The 20,677-nt window shown below is 47.8% G+C and overlaps 1 protein-coding gene across 8 annotated transcripts in view; it reads right to left on the bottom strand.

Moving 5' to 3' along the window:
• The window catches only part of LOC144768576 (sulfotransferase 1 family member D1-like), a 434,742-nt gene that overhangs the window by 221,444 nt on the left and 192,621 nt on the right, over positions 1-20,677 (bottom strand). For all 8 annotated transcript variants that reach the window (XM_078652353.1, XM_078652359.1, XM_078652358.1 and 5 more), the window contains one exon: positions 3,720-3,886. In XM_078652353.1, the coding sequence (XP_078508479.1) occupies positions 3,720-3,886 (167 nt within the window). The remainder of the gene's footprint in view (positions 1-3,719; positions 3,887-20,677) is intronic.

Below are 20,677 nucleotides of genomic sequence, written 5' to 3'. Positions count from 1 at the left end.
GTGGACGAAGTTAAAGAAATATTGTAATATCCCTTCATTTCGTTTCCCACTTTCTTTAATGAATTATAGACATTTCGCCAGGCAGCAGGCTTTAAAATGAATGTACACAAATCCCAAACTCTTAACCCATCACTTCACACAAGAAATCCTCCAAAGTAACTTTCCGATACAATGGGCAATGACATCCATCCCCTATCTAGGGATCCAACTCACTGCTATGGCCCAGACAACTGCAGCTCTAAATTATAAAAACCTGACCCACCAAGTTAAATCAGATTTACATAGATTGGAGACCGTATTGCCTCTCATGGGTCAGCTGCATTGCGGCCCTGAAAATGAAAATTTTACATAAGATTTTATTCATTTTCTAGGTGCTCCGGGTAGAACCCCCTCCCGAATGATTCAGACCCTTCAGCAGGACTTCAAACACTTTTTATGGTCACATAGGTGACCCCATATGCAAAGTAAGTTAAGTTACAGATCTCCAGAGTAGGCAGGCCTGGGCATCCTGAATCTCTGACGTTAATACCAGGCAGCTCAGCTCAGGGTTTTTGTAGAATGGTCATGCAACACATCTGAAAAGCACTGGCTTTTCAACAAGGCATTGGCAGGACAACCTCTATTGAAAATTCATTTCATTCATAAATCCGCCTGGGACAAAGTGGCTGAGCGGGATGGACTTACTTTGTTCCCCTTGACACCAATTGTTAGCAACCCAGACTTTTCTCCAGGTCTGGACTCCCTAGACTTTAAACACCGGAATCAAATCTGTTGCAGATCCATTGACCATTCGGGAGCTTCTGTTCTGACCATGCCTTACCCAAATCCAAATGATTACATTGCATTCAAATCAGGCATTGGCTGATGCACCTCTCAGTTTGCCCTAAAGCGCAACACTTTCTTACCCCTTTTGAAAACGATTGCTCTCCAAAACTTCCAACACACATCTCATTACTGAACCGTACAGCTTCTTTCGCTTTGCTGCCACTCTGCCCAACGCCACAGGTTAGAAATGATGGGAGATAGAATTAGGGCATTCACTGACACATCGGGAATGGGGGGACATTTACTACAGCGCTAGGCACATGGCTCGTATCATGGCCACTTATTAAAAGAATGCCCTACACTCACATCTTACTGGGCAGAAGTGCTTGATGACATTGATTTTTTATTTGTATATATTTTATTGTTTTTCTCTTTATCAATGTATAACAGCAACAAATAGCAGTACATGGTTTGCAATCGACAGCATCAGATTTCCTACAACAATTTGACATAGCGATGAGATTATCACAGTTGTTTATCCAATAGACACTTTAGCATGGCAACTCTAATAAGTTGTGTTTAAACAGTCTCATCATTTAGAGTCCGGAATTGATAAGATGCCTACAGATATGGCCTGTGGTAAGGAACATATGAAGGCCGGAGCTATGCAGATGACCATTACAAACTGTGAATTCACCAACCCTGGGGGTAGGATTTGAAACTGGGAGTTGAGTTGGAGTGTCCATACGTGTCTGAAGGTGTGCGCGGGCCTGTTGACTAAAGCCTCTGCGCCTATCACTTAGGTAACTGGCCTCCCGCCAACGAACACTTTGGAGTGCCAAGGTAGTAGTAGCAGGTGTAGGCCTGATGTGATTGGGAGCCTCAGAGGCTCAGTTCGCCTGCGCAGCGTGACTCAACCTGGTCAGGTGTCTGTGGAGGTTGATTTGACGGGTCCGAGAGCTGTTGTAATGCTATTAGGATCGCTTCCCAATGTGCAGAGATTGGTATTTCCCTAAGGCCTATAGTTTCTTTGTGCAGAATCACTATGCTTTCTGCTCTGGCCCGTGCAAGTGTGGAGTGTCTCAAAGCCTGAAAGCAGCACATCTAGGACAGGTGGAGTCGGCACGATGAAAATATCTATTGATTTTGGCTGGCGTAAAGTACGTAATACTGTATTTGTCTGAATCTCATGTTGCTAGGGATCGGAATTGGCCTGGCCAGTACGTGTCCCCATTCCTTGTCCGATAATTGCCTACTGAAGTCATACTTCCACTTATGTCTCAGGGGGTCTAACTTCATCATCGCATGTTGGTGTAGCGAGGCTGCGAACCATTGCGTAAGGTGCCTGCCTTGTCCTATTACGTGTAGGTATTGTAATGTGAGGTGTGTGGTCGGCTCTGCGGCTAGACTGGTTTGATTGTTGCCACATGCCTCTCCAGTGGGTGTGAATAAAGCTATATTAATTCACTTGAATTGGATCTTCGCTTTATTACATACTAAAAATTCTACATCTTCTAAGCACCCACTGGGTGGATCTAGCAAAATTGTTGCTGGTCGGTCAGCTGGATTATTGCAATAATGCCTCACTGCCTAAAAACTCATGAACAAGCTTCAGCTGATACAAAACCAAGCCACAGACAGAGCCTCAATGTAAACAGACTATATGTAAGACCTATTGTAGCAGAGTCCCAGGTTGTCTACAGAATTTAGTGCTTAACTGAGTAAAAAGTAAGACTTACAGATTAACATAAAGCAGCATGGTCACACATCCAAAATTTAAATGTCAAACTGTAAGCAGGAGATCTCTCAATGCCCATGTGTACTACCCAGAACCCAGAAATAAGATATGAATTTAATTAACTACACATCATGAAATTATTCAAAAAAGTGAATTAGGGACAACACACCATAACACGGAACTGTGAACCCATTGCAAATAACTATGAGCAAGTTGACCAACTTCACACATCCACTCAAAACCTGAAAAGTCCAGGGAGTCTCAATAAATGTGGAGACTGATGAGGGTCACTGACCTCAGTTTCTGACGAGTAGGAAGACAGAAAGAAAATGTCATATGGCAGTTGAAGAAAAGGAGGCATGGTACCCATAGAGGCCATTTTAAGATTCCAAATCCTATTCAAGAGGACTTTAACTGCTCAGGGCAGTTATCTTCCTCACACTCTTCCTTCATCATCTACTAACAAATACCCTCCCTGTGCTCCCACCTAAAAATATTGGTTCAATACAAATACCAGGTACTGCCTTCTCAACTGCAGTGCACATCAAACTATCCCCAGAAGTACTTACACAAGCCATTATGTGGAGATGAATCCACAATTAAGCAATAATTCTCAAGGGCCAGATGACAGTATGTGAGATCTCTACAAAACTCTAAATTAAATGATAAATGATAATACTTATCCTGTGTCTACCCAGTACGACCCCGTGTGTTTTTTTTTTAGCCAAACACTCACTCTGCTTTCGCACAGTACTACATTCTCAATTTTAACTAAGGAGTGCCTCATGAGGATAGCAATATGTGGATTTTTTAAAACCCCTAAAACCATAAAGGCTGGCATATTACATGATCTACTAACCCAGCATGAATAGCCAATGATGACCGGAAACTGCACTCAAACACACTCCCAGGCTGGGATCAAAACAACGTCCCCTTTGTATCCTAGAGTAACACATCCAAAGATGGCCAAGAATTATGAAAACATGGAAATCAATATAAAGGGTAAGTAATCCAGTTTTAATTGGGACTACTACAGTGTTGAATAGCTCAAGTCTAACATCTCAGTGGGTAAGAACCAGTGTTACGCCACTTAGAAAAACAATGCTGAGACTGTGCGTGAGGTTGTTATCAGAATTCCTGGGGTTCAAAACATTCTCAAGAATGGCCTTTCATATTACTGACTAGGCTTTACTCCTATTACCATGGAGGCACTCACCTGCTTTGGGATAGGTGCAGATAAGCAGATCATCCGGCCGAGCCTGAAAACTCTCCACTTCGGCCCAACCATCAGCAAAATACTTAAGGAATGGGATTCCTCCGACGATCTTTAGCGGCTGTCGTGGTATGAATGTCTCCTGTTTCTCCATCTGGATGCAGAGATGACTGAAAGAGAAATAGAACACTAAAGAACATGAAAGATTTCCAGGCAGAGGTTTCCTAGGAGGTGTTCCAAACATGTTGTTCAGTTGTGGGATCTGTCTGAAAAATACCCTCAGCAGCACTGTGCGGATTTGAAATTCAGGTGGAAAAGATGTCTGAGGTTAACAACTTCATGAATGACTTATGTTTGAGGAATTTGCATCGCTTTGCTTATTGAAGGCATTTCATACCAAAATATGTGTTAGTACAAGAATTTTTCTGTTACATGTAGGCCTTAAGTGGAGTTTCTCCATTAAAAAATGTTGTGGATTTTAAAAAAAAAAGCTTCCCCAACTTTGGGATACAATACATTTGTAAACTATATTTTTATTTCAAGTAGTCAGCATAAGCAAAGTAAGACAATGTTTAACCCATCTGACTGTGAGTTCTAATGTCTAACCTATATTCATAAAGTTGCATGCTCTTTAAAAAGGCAGTGAATTTATAATTGTGACCTCCTTGTAAGTTCTTTTGAAATTAGGTGTATCATGTACATCATATCCATTGATGCAAGGCATCTGTTTTTTATTGGAAAAACATCACAAAATACAAATTCATCACCAAAGTCAAAAAGAAATTCCATCAATTATAGAGTTACTATCACCAGTCAGCAAGAGCGACAAAATGTTAAGAATCACAAAGTGCAACATGCATCAGATAAAAATACATATAAATAGTGCATTATTATCAGAAAAAACTATGTAATACCATATATAATACCAGTGATGGATCATGACCAGCCAAGACCTCGGCATCCACAGTCTAAGTGGGTCCAAAATATGATTTCATCTAGATCAGCATCTATCATTTTCTAAGATGGACATTTAAAGAGAAAAGGCATTTAAAAATACTTGGGACACCGGAGCAGGACGATAGGTCGCAGGAGCACGCAGATCGGCAATTCCGGTCTTCTCTCCCTGCCAGGTGACCCAGGAGGCTTTAACAGCAAATAGCAAGTTAAAGCAGAGGGAATCCCCCTCTAACACGTATAGCACCTTAGCGAGTGCGACACTTTTTAACACACACCAACCACTTAATATAGTTTATTTACTTTATCACCCACACATACTCATTGGTCCTGAGGAAAGCCAGTTGTAAACAAAAGGCCTGGCTGAAACATGTAGACCACATAGGACGTAGGAGCTCATAATTCACTCCACAACGTCCACTTGCCTTTTTATCTGCTAGCAGGGGCCCAGATATTAAAATTATCCTTATACCCTCGGGAACTGGGACTACCTGCATAGCTTTTAACATCACGTTCACACCCACTTATCACAGCACACTCAGTAAGTATACCAGCTCCTCAGTAATCTGAAGTCGCAGCACACCCGGGACACATTCGGTGTCACTGTGGTGGGCCCGATGATGAAGCATGCCACCAACTAGGTTGGTGGGTGAGGGCTTCATGACCAAACCAAATGGTTTGCCCACAGACGTACCCTCTGAGTCTCGCCAACACAACTAAGCTAGTCCTTTCTTGATATTACTGCATTTAAAAATACTTGCCACCATACCCTTGGGCCCGATGCTTAACTTAGCAGCCAATGTGATTCCAGAACCAGTCTTGAAAGATAAAAGCAAAAAAGATCCACTTAAGCCTAGATCCCACCTCCCAGCCCTTAAACCTACCCTATCTGTCCTTCCACAAGATCTAATCCACCCCCAACCTCTATGCTTAAACCATGAGCCATTACCCACCAATACTTATAGGCTGATACCAACCGAACATTTAGACATCTAAGAACTCCCCCCGAAGTGTACTGAGATAATCAGTGATCAAGACAGACTGATATACCCAAAGAGTACAGCAGAGAAAGAGGGAGAGAAAGAATAAAGAAGGAAGAGGACAGAGCAGCACAGATTACCAAACCTGGAGAGAAGGAGGTACTCCAGATAAAGAGCAGATGTCTGCATTAGCCTTAAATTGCTCCAAGCCTCTCGGGAGCAAACAGGTCATTTAACTGATTGCCATTTATTTAGCAGTTCTTTAACTTTAGAGGCATTTTGGCAACAATATGTATGTCCTTTTCAATTGATCCTCAAACTGATTTCATTAGGGTGACCATTGCTCCGATCTTTTGTAGCACCAGAATAAGCACACGTAGCCACCAGCGGCACACAAATGTCTTGTGACGAAAGTCTGATCAGACAAAACAACTGCACCACAAGCTCTGACAGAGGACAAGCCACCTGGAAGATCACCTGCTGCAAAATGAAATTCCCTACATAAATTTAGGCAGCCCAAGGATAACAGGTATTTCCCCCGTCCTAGGTTGCGGAATGGAAGGCTGTGCGCTGTTTGAACCACGGAATCAAAGTCCCAACAGGTTAATGATGTGAAGGCTTCTCTGAAGGGATGAACAAAATACCATCTTGGGTCATCACTCTTGCTGCAGTTAGGAATACCTAAAACTCTAAGGTTATTCCTCCGAGATCGATTCTCCAGGTCTTCTAATTTAGAGGAAAGTCCCTCCAACTGAGATTCATGCTTCTGAGTAACAGACCGTTTCTTGTAGATCGAGTTGACATACCTCTAAATTCTCCAACAGGGTGTGAAGAATATCCATGTTTCCAGACAACTTTCTCAGCTCTATGGAGTTGAAGGAGATTGTAGATAGCATCTAGTGTGGGATCGTCATTGATGGGACTTTTTAACCCCTTCGACGCTCATGACGAGCTGGGCTCATCATGAGGTAGCCTCCTCGCACGCTCATGACGAGCCCAGCTCGTCATGAATAATGGGTTTTTGTAAAGCCCAGCGCAGGACAAGAATATCGACCGCACGCATGCGGTTAAGGCACAGTAGTGGTCACCTCCATTGCGCTAGGCCTGACCAGCACTGACTCCGCTGACTTCTTGGTTTTATAGAAAGATGTTTCTTGCAAAGAGGGAAAATAATTTGTTGGTGTAGGCACCAAGCCCTCAGAGTCCCATAACAGCTCTTCCTCCATTTTGAAAATAAAGGTATATAATCACCCTGAGTAAAAACCTTAACAAACATTGACAACGCCAATAGATTTTACCTGTGTGAGGTTTATTGGTTTTGTCAGAAAAGTTACATACCTTTAGTAATGCCTTATCTCGTAGAGACATGATCTAGCCTAGCCATGATCTAGCAAAGCTGAATCTCGAAGATTTTTGTATGCAATACCCCTGCGCGCCGGTAGGTGATGTTGGTCAGCTCCGCATGATGTCGGCGGCGTCGTGTTCATCATCATCATGACATCCGCTGCATCAATATAACCACCACTCTGGTGTGCGGATGTCAGTACTTTTTTTCACGATTTTCCACGCCAGAAGTTACTGACTAAGGTGTGAAAAAAAATTGTTAGGGCCCTGAAGGGATGAACCCCCGACACTAAAAGGCTAGTCCGCATTGCAGGGAGGATGAGTGGGTGAATAAGGAATTTGCGGCTAGATCATGTCTCTACCAGATAAGGCATTACCCGAGGTAAGTAACTTGTTCATCTGAAAGACACATCTAGCCGCAAATTCCTTACCTTTGAACAGATATCCAAGCAATACCTACCCCGGAGGTGGGACTGTGGAAAAGCTTTAAACTTGGAAGTCCTGTAAAACAGAGAGGCCCAACAGGCCCCTGCAAACCTGAGAATCCAGGCAATAGTATCTGGTGAACGTGTGCAGAGACGCCAACGTGGCCGCTTGGCAGATACAGAAACAGATACACCCAGCTGAAGAGCAGTGGTAGCTGCTTTTGCCTTGGTAGAGAGGGCCCGAAGACCTTCTGGAGGCTGCTTCTTTTCCAAGGCATAACATATGCATAGGATAACCCATTGAAAAATTGTCCTCTTTTGGACAGCACACCCCTTCTTTGCTCCCATGTACCCTATAAAGAGTTGGCCATACACCTGGAACACTTTAGCGTGATTAAGGTAGAACAATAATGCTCTTTTTGGGTCCAGAGAGTGAGAATGCTACTCTTCTTTTGAAGGGTGTGTTGGTGCATAGAAAGTGGGTAGAGTAATGGACTGTCCAAAATGGGAGGGAGTTACAACCGTTGGCAAAAAAGATGCTCGAGTAATGAGTACCACTCTGTCTCGGAAAACTGTCAGGTGAGGTGGCTGTAATGACAGTGCCAGTCAGCGGCAATTGCCAACAAAAGGACTGTTTTGATAGTGAGCAACCATAGAGAGCAGTTGTGGAAAGGCTCAAACGGTGCCCACTTCAAGAAAGTAAGGACCAAATTAAGGTACCATTGTGGCATAAGAAAAGGAGGAGGAGGAAACAAAAGGGTTGAAGAAAGGCTGAGAGGGCCGAAAGGTAGCCCTTCTGAGTGCTCAGAGCAGAGCCCTGCTGGGCCAAGGAAAAGATATAAAGGAGAATATCTGCTAGAGAAGCAGATAAGGGGTCAATGGACTGTTCTGTACAATATTTACACAATTTGTTCCATCGGCAGGCATAGACCGACTTCGAGGAGGGACACCTGGCTGCCAGAATAGCATTGCAGACTTCAGGAGGAAGGTCAAAATCTGGTAACTGTCACCTCTCAATCTCCTCACAAGGAGGTGGAGAGTGGACAGGTTTGGGTGGAGGACGTTCCCCTGCTGCTGCAACAGAAGATCCTCCCGAAGTGGCAGGCTGGCCAGACGATCGAGGCTCATAGCCAGAAGCTTGGGATACCAAACTCTCAAGGTCCAATCCAGAGTCACAAAAATCACTTGTGCCTAGTCGCTCCTGACCTGCTTGAGAACTCTGGGCAGGAGTGGCATTGGCTTAGAGTACGCCTGTGCTCCACCTGCTACAAAAAGTATCACAGAGCGAGAGCCACCTTGGAAACTCCAATGCACAAAACTGCTGACATTGCACGTTCTTGTCGGAGACTAACAGATCTAAATAAAGGCTCTCCCCACCGCTGAAAGAGACCTTGTGCCACCTACGGATGGAGACGCCACTTGTGATCCTTAAGACCTCTTCAGGTGAGTTTGTATGCTTTGCCGTTGAGAAAGCCGGACAGATGTTGAACCACCAGGGAAATGCCCGGTTTACCCAGCCAAGTCCAGAGCCTTAGGGCTTCTTGGCAGAGGATCCCGGACCCCACCTCGTCCTGTTTGTTGCAGTAACACATGGCGGTAGTGTTGTCCGTGTACTCTTGAACCAGCCTTCCCTTGTGAATGGTAAAAAGGCCTTCAGTGCCATTTATACCATTCGAGGCTCCGAGAGGTTGATGCGGAGCTCAGCTTCCACCGGAGCCCAACGTCCTCTGATCTCCACCTCCCCCAGATGCCTGCCCCATCCCAGAAAAGATGTATCTGGCACTACTGTGAGATCTGTGTGGGGAAGGGAGAGGGGTCTGCTTCTGACCCAATCGTGGTTTGTCAGTCCCCACTGCAGGTCTTTCGTAGTGCCCTCAGATATCTGAACCAGGTCGTTGAGATTTCCCCGATGCTGTGCCCATTCGAACTTCAGGTCCAACTGCAGAGTCCACATGTGCCACCATGCATAATCCACCAGCGGGATGCAGGAGACCATGAGGCTCAAAAGCCTCAGAGTCAATCTCACCAAAATCCAGGATAGAGGCTGAAACATTGGTATCATAGCCTGAATAACCTGGACTCACCGTAGAGGGAGTTAGGCGTGACTTTGGCACGTTGATAGTGAAACCCAGCGAATACAGGAAATTGCTGCAGTCTGGAAATAGGAGACGACTGCCTGAAATGAGCCCGCCTTCAAAAACCAGTCATCTAGATAGAGGAAGACTGGAACCCATGATCTATGCAGATGGGCTGCGACCATCGCTATCACCTTTGTGAACACCCCAAGGGCACTGGCGAGGCAGAAAGAGAGCATGGCAAACTGAAAGTGCTTGTGGCCCACTGAAAAACCGCAGGCAGTGACGATGTGCAGGCAGAACGGGTATGAGAAGTTGGCTTAGTATATGGTGCTCATTTATGTAAGTGTAGCACTTTGCCATAATCAAGACAACCATTATGGTGATTTTAGTGGTTTTAGATAACCTTAGAAAGCTCTCTAAGTGGTAGTTGTGGAGTGCAAAGCAGCTCGTTTTACCAGAACGTAATCTTATTGCTATAGGATAAGTGAAATAGAACCACACAGTGTATTAAAAAAAATAGGTATTTATTAAGCCTGGGCAAAGTTTGCAAAAAACTCCGCCGTGCTACGCGTAGCTCCGCAAGTGGGAGAGTGCATGAGAAAACTTCCGCTTGTGGTAGTTTTCAGCGCTGGGTGTTTTTTCAGCGCTGTGAAATTATCATTAACGGAACCATGCACAGTGCAAGTTGGTGCTGCTTCCTTTCTGCTGCTCGAGTAGATTTTCTACTCAAGCGGCAGCTCGCTCAAGAAGAACGGATTCTCAAAGTGAGCAGTCGCAAGCATATGCCGCCACTTGCATTCAGAAATCTGACTGCCCCCTTGAGAAATCTTGGCAGGAGGGTTGATTTCCCTTGCTCGCCAATGTGATGTTGACAAGTTAGAGTGAGGAAAACAACTCTGCTACGCGAAGCAGAGTTTTCCCGAACTCCGCAAGCTCCGCGTAACGCAGAGAGCGAAAACTCAGCAATTGAAGCAGAGTTTGTTGCCCAGGCTTAATATTTACTATAAGACATTAACTAACACATAACAATGTCTCCTACCCAGAAATATAACACCATTCACGTAATACTTTGCAAATAAAACAGATAAGTAGCACAGATACACATTGGTCTCAGGGGGAGGCCAAGTCATATACTAAAATGGTGGAATGCAAACCAAAACTCAAGATAAGAGTGGGCCCAGAAGATGCAGTAGAGCCGGTAACACAAGGAACCATCCAAAGTGAGTACCAAGGAACCGCACGGAGCTCATGTGCAGAGTGGGAACATGACTGTGTACTCAATGTTAGTCAATGGGTAAGTTGTGGTTGAAGTTTTAACGAAAAAGGACCCTTCCCAGCGGACCCTGAAGACGCCCCATGGAAAATGGAAGGTTATGGAGTAACCCCACCTGTGAATACCCCAGGAAACAGGATACCTACACCAGGGAAGCTAGGTGCATATGTGTCAAGTGGCGTTGAAGACTGCTGTAGACCACAAAGAAGGTCTTCAGGAAAGAGGCTACTGGAGAAGAAGGCGAAGGAGTCTGGTGAAACCCAAAGGTGGATTCAAGATGAAAGTTACCTGCAAGCAGAGTGGACAGATGCGGACAGATGTTTAGGTCTCGCCTGATGTCACAGCGCATGTGCTGCCTGCTCTGCAAGATCTATTGTCTTCAGTCGATTTCAGAAGTGGAGTGGAAGCTCAGCCCATACTTTCGATTGGAGCATGTCATCCTCTATGGTAAACGTTGGCCTCCGATTGAAAGTGAGGCTTTTTGGTGACTGCCCTGTCTCCTTTAGGCCTCACCCACCTGGACTGGATCATTTGCGTGCAGCTTGGAGCAGCGCTGGAAGCTCTGACATGGGCAGGGCGCAGACAGGCTCCTGCCTGAGAAAGGGGTGGCGTTCCAGGCCTCAGAGTGGCCCCGCTGAGGAGGGACTCTGCCCTTGCTCTGGACACCCAGGCCCTGATATGTGGCTGGCCATGGCAAGCTCCACACCAGTGCTGTCAGTCTGGAAGAGGGAGAAGTGAGTTAAACGCTCGCTGCTGACATCTTCAGTAAGCTTAACTTGCGATTTTACACCTAGAAAAGGCAAACTCACCCTTTCTTCATCCCAAAATCCGTTAAATTGATGATTATAATACTGTGAAATAAAAACATCTGCTATTCAAATCACGAATATCTTCACTACGAGTGGCCCGGTGTTTGAGACGTTAATAGCTGTATCCATGGGGGCATGGCCTGGGGCATCAAGATGGCAGACGCACTCTAAGAGTGCTCCCGGACCCCATCCGTCATCTGCTTTGCATCCGCTCTGGTCCCTTCCCCGGGCGAATCGGTGCTCCGGCGGCCCCGGGGGAGCTCTCCTGCAGCCGGCAGCCTCAGCTACACAAAATGATGGACCCGCTGATGTCTTGATCCCGGCCTACCGACATCCCTGGAGGGTCCGGTCCCCCCACCTGCGGTAAGGCAGCTGCGATGTCTGGGGCCCCTCTGCTTGTCCCTGACGTCTGGTGCAGCCTGCTGGTGAGTCCTCGGCACAGGGGCCCTCCTGCCCGCGCCGGCAGTCGGACGAGGTGTGTGGTGCTCTGTGGCTCAGGGCTTGACTGGCCGGAAGGATCGTTCTGCTGCCCTCGAGGATCACATCGCAGGCCTCGCCGCCATTGTCGGATGGTGGTGCGGAGGCCAAGGCATTCTTCGGGCCTCCCCATGTGTGTTCATCTCCCCTGGAACTGCTCTCTGCAGGCCGTCGCGGACGCCCTCTAGTTCCTGCATGGGGTGCCGCCTAAAGGCCTTCTTGGGGCCACTTGAAGAGCTGTGTGCCGCCTTGACGGTGTGACTTCTGGCGAGGCCTATCCGGGTCTGGCCTGGCCACTGGCCCACGCCAACGCGGGACCGGCGGCAGCTTGCCCAGGAGGCCTCTGGGACTTTCTGGTGATACAGCGGCGTTGCACCGGTGAGAGGGATCTGGGGTGGGGGTCCGGCCATCTTGTCGGGTGGCAGGGCCGAGGGGTACCCGTAACCCCCGCCCCCCCAGCCTCCCTCACTTTCCTGATTCCCCCCTCAGCACTGTCGGCCTCGGGCCTGTGGCGGGTGGACCATCTGGTGTCCTACGTGGGGCTGTGGGCTGCGGGCTCCCCCGTGGTGGATACCTAGACTGCCCGGGACATGAACCATCCCCCACTGTGACTTTGCGAGGGTGCACCGGCTTCATTGCTGCTGCGGGAGCGTCTGGGCCAAGGGACGTGTGGGAGCCTTCTGTCGCTCTTGCCACCAGTACATCTGTGTGTGGGGTTTGGGAGTGGGAACTGGCCACCAAGTCGGGTAGTGGCACGAATCATGGAGGCGGAATCCCGCATTTCCAAGGCGGATAATGATATTGGCCAGCTTAAGATTCAGGTGGCCCACCTCCAGACCCAGACCGCGGAGCTCCACCGACAGGCGGAGGATGCCGAAAACAGATCAAGAAGAAACAATCTACATCTTGTAGGTTTTCCCGAAGGAACGGAGCAAGGTCATGCAGACACGTTCGTGGAAAACTGGGTGCGTTCCTGGATGCCTAAGGAGTCCCTTTCACCCTGGTTCGCTGTTGAGCGAGCACAACGCTCCCTGGCCCCCAAGCCTCCACCCGGGGCTCCTGCCAGACCCATAATCCTGAGGGTCCTTAATTTCCAGGACAGAGATGCCATCCTCTAGGCAGCAAGGGCGCAGGGTCAACTTCTGTTCCAAAACAACAAAATCATGGTGTTTCCGGATTACACCAGGGAGGTGCAAGCCCAGCGTCGAACCGATGACCAGGTCAAATGAAAGCTCTGCAACTTGGGTCTTCGTTACGGTCTTCTCTTACCGGCCCGGCTCAGGGTGGTCTTCCAAGACAAGATGTTCTTCTTCGACAGCCCCCAGGCGGAATGGACCTGGCTTACGGAAGATTGGTCCCTCCTGAACCGGCCAAACTCTTCCCCTACCCAGCGATCCCCCCTGCAGCCCCACCCTATCTTGCCTAAACCCCAAAGATGCCGGACTAGGTCACGTAAGAAAAACGACCACCGGGGGAGGTATCCCGCTCACCAGCACCGCGCACCGTCCCAGCACCCTGCCTCACATGCTGCAACTCAGAGGTCCGCCACTCCCAGTCCGATAAACTCTCTGATTAACCTGAGCTGTGTCCCGGACCCCTCCAGGGCCCTACGCCCCTCCCTATCTGACTACGACCTGTCTAGGAGCCCTGCACTTCATGGATCCACAGATGATGAAGGAGCTTGGACTGCAGCCTAAACAGGAGCTCTCCGCTTTGTTTCCAATAAGGCACCTTCACCTCCGACTGTTACCTAACCTCTATAGTAGGTGCGATCCATCTTCAATTTAACCACAGCCTGGTGAACTGTCTCCTAGTCCGGTTGCTGGACTTATAAGTACTACTTAATGCAAATTAGTGTAAAAGTACTTGCAGCTATTGTGAATCTGGTATCCAGCTATATGGATGGGGGTCCATCCCTGCCACGTCCATGTTCAGCTAACCGTTTTAGCTTAGCATTTAGACTCACTGGTGGGTTGTTGTTGTTTTGTGTGGCTTTCCTTTTCAGGGCGACAGATGCTTTGTCTTCAGAAGTGTAGGGTGGGGGGAGTTGGGGGGTGAGGGAAGGTGGGTAGACCGTTGTCTCCCATTTGTTTGTTCTTTTTAGGAACCAAGGGTCGCTGTTCCTTGTTTTCATTGGTAGCTATCCATTCATGTTTGCCAATGACGACGACATGAGACTTGCTAGAACGCACTTCTTTCACTCAGAGACCCCGGCCATGAAATGCTACCTCCCTTGGGACCCGGGCCGGCTTGCGCTTGCATCACTTCTTCCATACACTTTCCACCCCAATGATGTCCACCTTACATAGACCCCTCCACATCCTGTCGTGGAACATCAACGGCCTATTAGACGGCATAAAGCATACTGCTGTTCTTCGTAGCACCCAACGACATGCGCCAGACATCTTGTTCCTACAAGAAACACACCATATGGGCACCCAATGCAATTTTCTCGCCCGGTATGGGTTCGACAGGGTCTGGCACTCAGGTTTTACACGGGGTTCCCGGGGGGTTGCCATACTGCTTCGGAAAGGTCATCCCTTTACCCTGGTGCAGGCCGAGACTGTCACACAAGATAGATACGTGGCCCTGACTGGTAAGATCGAGGGACATCCTGTTAATCTTCTCTGTATTTACATCCCCCGCCACCATGGCCTCTGCCATTTCCCGTCTCACACCTGTGGCCTCCTCCTTTCCACAGGGTCTGACGGTCATTGGAGGGGATTTCAACGCCATTCTGCAACCCTCTCACAACACTGCAGGTGCTTCTTCGGCATTCCGCCTTGCCTCTGACTGGTCCTCTGCCTTGGGTCTTTGCGTTCATGGCGGGTGTGGAACCCCCGCAGAGCACAATACACTCACACATTGGCGGCCCACCATACCCATTCTCACATCGATCTGTTCCTACCACCAACCCTGGATTGTCAACTGATGTCCGGGGCCAAGGTCCTGCCCAGGGGTATCTCGGATCACTCCCCCGTCTCACTCCATCTCGGGAACACCCTACCGGTGCTTGTACGGCATGGCGGATGAATGCCTGGTTCCTGCAGGATGCGGACTTTGTTGAGTCCCTCAGGCAGGAACTGCAGCCCTACTTCTTGACTAATACGGACTTGGTCTCCTCGCCAGGGACGTTATGGGAGGCCGGCAAGGCCACCATGCGAGGGGTGGCTAGAGGTTTGGTTCACGCGAAGCGCACGGAGCAGACCACCCGACTCGTACAGCTGGAGGCCCAAGCAGCACAATTGGAGGAAGCCCAGGCGTGTGCTAACAGCTATGACTCGGACCGTTGGCTCACATTGATGCGGGAAGAGATCCGCCAGATCTCACTGGAGTCTTCTAAAAGGCTTTGGAACTCCTCTGTGGCACACGTGTATGGCTGGGGCGATAAAAATTGCAAATTGCTACACAATTTAGTGTCCTACTCCAAAGCCAACTGCATTATCCCTGAGATCCCTGACAAGACCGAAGCTCACCACGCCACCTCCCAAGCTATCTCCCGAACGTTTGCGACAATTACGCTGCCCTTTATGCAGCCCAACCCCCCGGGACCGCCCTGGCTGACTTGCTAACAGAGACTGGGACTCACCTACCCTGCCTCTCCCGCACGGTCTCAGAGTTGTTAGATCTTTCCTTCACCCCGGAAGAGATGCACGGGGCCATTACACTGTTGCACTCCGGCAAAACGCCCGGGCCCAACGGTTACCCCCAAAAAATACTACGCGACATACCGGGACACACTGGTCACACATTTAGTGGAACTGTTCAAACGTAGTGGGCACGGGGTCCTTCCCACCTGAGCCCTTAAGTGGCCATGATTGTGGTCCTTCCAAAAACACAGCCGCCCTCACTTGCCTGTGCGGACTATCGCCCCATTTTCTTCATAAATACAGAGGTAAAAATGTTTGCCACTGCCATGGCCCTGCGACCCCTTTTAAGATTTGGTTCATCCAGATCAATGAAGCTTTATGCCTTCCCGGGGCACCCGGCACTGCATATGTCGCCTCCACCTTGCCCTGGCACACCGTCACCACCTCACCCCTTATCTGGCCCGGCTTTTCGTTGATTTCAAAAAAGCATTTGATACAGTGGACTGGAACTACCTTGGGAACATGTTGGAGAGGATGGGTTTCGGCCCCCATTTCGATGCCTTATCCGGGTCCTATACTCCAACCCTAGGGCTAGGGTCCTCATTAATGGCGTGCTTTCAGAGACGTTTCCCATTCGGAGGGGCACTCGCCAGGGCTGTCCGCTCTCGCCGCTCTATTTGCGTTAGCAATGGAGCCCCTGTCCTCCCTCGTCCATCAGAATCCCCTCATCCGAGGTTGGGCTTTGAATCCATATCAGATGGATAAGATCGCCCTATATGCCGATGACATCCTCCTCTTTCTGGCGGACCCAGCGAGCTCAGGCCCAAGATGCCTGGACGCCCTCCTAGGCTTTGAGCGGGTCTCCGTCCTCCGGCTCAACCCGACAAAGTCCACACTGGTTCCCCTACATCCATCCCGGGCATGCTTCGACTGGCAAACGACCACCCCCCTGCGCAGGCAGTCGTTTAAGTACTTGGGGGTATTGGTTGCCCTCCTTCCAGAACTTGAATGGGCCCTGAACATTACACCCCTGGTCACTAAGTCCAAGAAGGACCTCAGGAAGTGGCAATCTCTCCCCCTCAATCCCCCTGGCAGGAGCGCCCTTTTTAAAATGATGCTCCTATCCGGTTTTCTATACATTTTACAAAATATCACCCTTCATCTCCCGGGGGGTTGGTTCAGAGAAATAGATAGTGCCCTTACCCAATTTCTGTGGGGAGGCGGGAGGTCTCGTTTGTCCCTGGCACATTTCCGCATACCTCCCTACGATGGGGGCATGGGGGTAACCATGACTGGTTCGCGGACAGCTTGTCCGACCCAGCGTACCGGGTGGAGCTCAGGTCAATGGACTTCCCACAGCTTCAAGCCTACCTTTATGGGGTCCCCGTGCCGCAGGCCCTCCCCCCCCCCCCCATCACCCGAATGGTACTTATGGCCTGGCATACGGCCTTACACCACACTAAATGGGACCGGAAGCTCACCAGACAGATACCTCTGTGGAGTGGAGTTTGGCTGGAGGAGGTCTCGTCACTCCGGGACTTCCACCGATGGGACCACATCGGGATCTCGCTGCTTGGGGACGTTTGGGTGGGGGGCCACATTAGATCATTTGAAGACCTACAACACCGCTATTCCCTCCACTCATCCCAATTTTACAAATATTTACAGCTATGGCATGCCCTCTGAGCACATATTCTATCTCCCGCCTCCTTCCCGGAATTCAGTCCCCTGGAAATCCAAGTGATGATGGGGAACCTAGGCAGAGGAGGGGTGTTGTGGATTTACCGCTCCTTAGTGAACAATGGCCCGCATCCCTGGACCTGCTGCTCAATGCCTTTTGGATGGTTGGCTGGGCTCCCTAGAAGACACGGACTGGAGGGATGCCCTCATGGCCCCCAAGACCCTGACGACCTCCTCCAAGTTGAGTCTAGTCCAACTCTATTACCTCCATACGGCATACCTCACCCCAGAGCACCTCTACAGCGCCCGCATGCGACCGTACCCGCCCTGCACGCACTGCAACAACGCTCCTGTGGACTTCTACCACATGACATGGCAATGCCCCCTCTTGCACCATTCTGGGCGGTGGTGGAGCTAGAGCTTACACAGACCTTAAGGTGGGAGATTCCTCATGACCCGCTACGCCTGATCCTAGGTGTGTTTAAGGGCCTTGATGGTTCTCGGGCCGACAGGCGCTTTCTCGGCACAGCGATGGCAAACCGCGATATAGCGGCACTTTGGTCTCAGGCCAAACCACCTACTATGCAGAAATGGAGAGGGGGAGTGGATTGGTGTGGAACTCAGAAGGAAACCCTCTTTGAGGCTCGGGACTGCCCCAAGCTTTTTGCAAGATATGGGGCAAGTGATTCAATTTAGTGCCCTGAGGGGCTCGAATGAGTCTTATATAAGAATGTTTACATGCAACTATTCTATCCAGTCCAAGAGTGTCGTACAAGTCCACTGTCCTTCTTTCCAATGTATTCACCTATATATCATGTCGGATTGTGCTGCCACTGTATTGTGTGATTTGTGCTCTAAAATACCAATACATTTGAGTAATTATCTACCTGTAATAAGTGCAGAAGAAACGGCGAAAGTGCGGTATGAAGCGTTATATGAAAACAGGGTGTCATATAGGCGCACCCGCCTGGCAGGGCTTTCCCTGCAGGACAAAGGGCGTGCGGATTTCTGATGCTTCAAAGCGCATGGGTGGTTAACTCTGCCTCTCGCATCCCATATTATCTCAGAAAACAAAGATTTCTCCTCGCAGATTATAATCTGTTTATTTTACACTTGGCCTTCTCAGCTCCATTTATGAATTTATGCATTACACCGCACTATATACCTACTGCTGTAACACCATTTAGTCAAATCTGTTGCATAATTTGGTCCCCCCTCCTGCACAATTACAGTGGCCGTGGGTACAGGTAGCAGAACACAGCAATACTACTAACATACTTCTTGTCATTACACATATCTACATTTTAAAGGTGTTTTTAAAGGTGTTTAAAAGCACGATGTGTCTCAAAACACAAGCATACACCATCAACAAAGCAACTTTCATGAATGCCTTTTGTTGATGAATGTTAAATATTTAGGATGGGCTAAAGAAAACAGTTTTTTATTTGCTGAACAACTTTAAGCTCCACGAAAAAGGAAGGTTGCGAAAATGTTTGTTGCTTCAGGCAAAAAAAAAATGTTGCTCCTTAAGCACTCCCTGTTCACTCATCCAAATTCTGTGTTTCCTTCCTTTTCTTTCCATTTAGTGGTGACACCCTTGCCTATGGAGGTATCAGCGCTAGTAAGGAATGGCGTGGTCGGGGGAGAGGCGGTATCTACACACTTACCAACAATTTTTAGGTTTTTGCGAGAGTTTAAGTTATTGGCATTTGTAAATGACTATGGGCCAGATGTAGATAATCTCAATTTACCTATTCCTAAATACAGAATTTTACCGATTCGGTATTTAAGAATAGGTAAATGGGATGTAGGTAATTTTTCGGTAAAAATTACAGAATCTGTAAGATTTGGTAATTAAGAATCTGTATTTACCGATTCGGTATTTACCAAATTCAGTAATTCCCATTCATTCCTATGGGCCTGGAGGCCCATAGGAATGAATGGGAATTACCGATTCGGTAAATACCGAATCGGTAATAGGGGGAACCCTTTCAAGGGTGGCAGGGTGTCACATTGACACCCTGTTGCACCCCTGAATAGTGCATGGGTGCACATGTGGCACACATACATGCCCTAAGGGCATGTATGTCTGCCACATGGCACTGAATAAAAAGCAAAAAATTGCTTTTTAAAAGGAATTCGTTATTTACCACCAACTAATAGTTGGTGGTAAATACCAAATCCTTAAATGTAAGAAGCACTCACTTGAGTGCACCCTACATTACAGATTCGGTAATTTACCGAATCGGTATTTTAAGAATTCTGTAATTTACCGTTTTCTTAAATGACTGATTCGGTAAATACCGAATCCTGAAATGTGGCCTCCTACATGTGAAAAGCCTAATACCGGTCGGTAACAGACGAAATTCTGTAATTTCGGCCGTTACCGACCGGTATTAGGCTTCCCACATCTGGCCCTATACCTTTTATTTATCGGTTTTAAAAACAACACATAAATAAAAGGCACTGTAGTTTACAATGCCAATAGCTCAAACTCTCATAAATGCGAGACCTATTGCATTGCAAATGCTTGTTTAGTATATGGTTCTGTCTCCCCCGGAGCCTGCTGTGTATTGTGCTATTTACTGTCGTTCTATTGATTATCGTGTGCCTTGTGCACTAATCTCATAAAGAGGTTAGTAGAAAGTGTTTAGTAATTACATGTATGTTAAATAACACTTGTGTGGTTCTCCTTTCATTTGGTCATTCAGGAGGTTCTGGTCTGGTAAAACAAGCCGCTTTACATTCCTTTAAGACTTAGCTTGAAGGCTGCTCTCCATAGCTACCACTAGGATAGCTTTCATAAAGGTTATCTTTAACCTAATCACCATACGGGTCGTCTTGACTAGTACAGGTTGCCCACTTTAATTAGTGGACAGCATATACCAGGCCAACTACTCACATTGGTGTGCCCATTCTATAATAATGGGGTAACCCAACGGACCTGGGCACAGTACGAGAATGAAAAAACGGTCCGTGCCCATATATTGTAATGAATTCAATTCAAACATAAAACATTTGTGCTATGTAAGGTAACTACAGCACTGATGTTTGCTAACTACACGGAGCCAAACATTCAATGGATATATTCAGATGCATGTAATAATGACTTTATATGCATGCATATGATAACAACACACAAGGAAAATGCGCCACAATGTAAGATACATTTACAACAGTAATATTTATTAGATCAAGGGTTATTTTGACAATAGTCCTAGGTTGTGCGCGAAAAAAGGAAAAGGGAAAATAGTGAGGAGGTGGTGGTGGGTAGGGAGAAGTGTAAATCATAGAATTGGAGGGAAAGGCATTCAAATATTTTATATTCGCTGGTAACTAAAACCAGACTAT

The sequence above is a fragment of the Lissotriton helveticus genome, chromosome 7 (assembly GCF_964261635.1).
Source record: "Lissotriton helveticus chromosome 7, aLisHel1.1, whole genome shotgun sequence".
In the NCBI taxonomy this organism is placed as follows: domain Eukaryota; kingdom Metazoa; phylum Chordata; class Amphibia; order Caudata; family Salamandridae; genus Lissotriton; species Lissotriton helveticus.
This window is presented reverse-complemented; position numbering and strand designations above follow the sequence as displayed.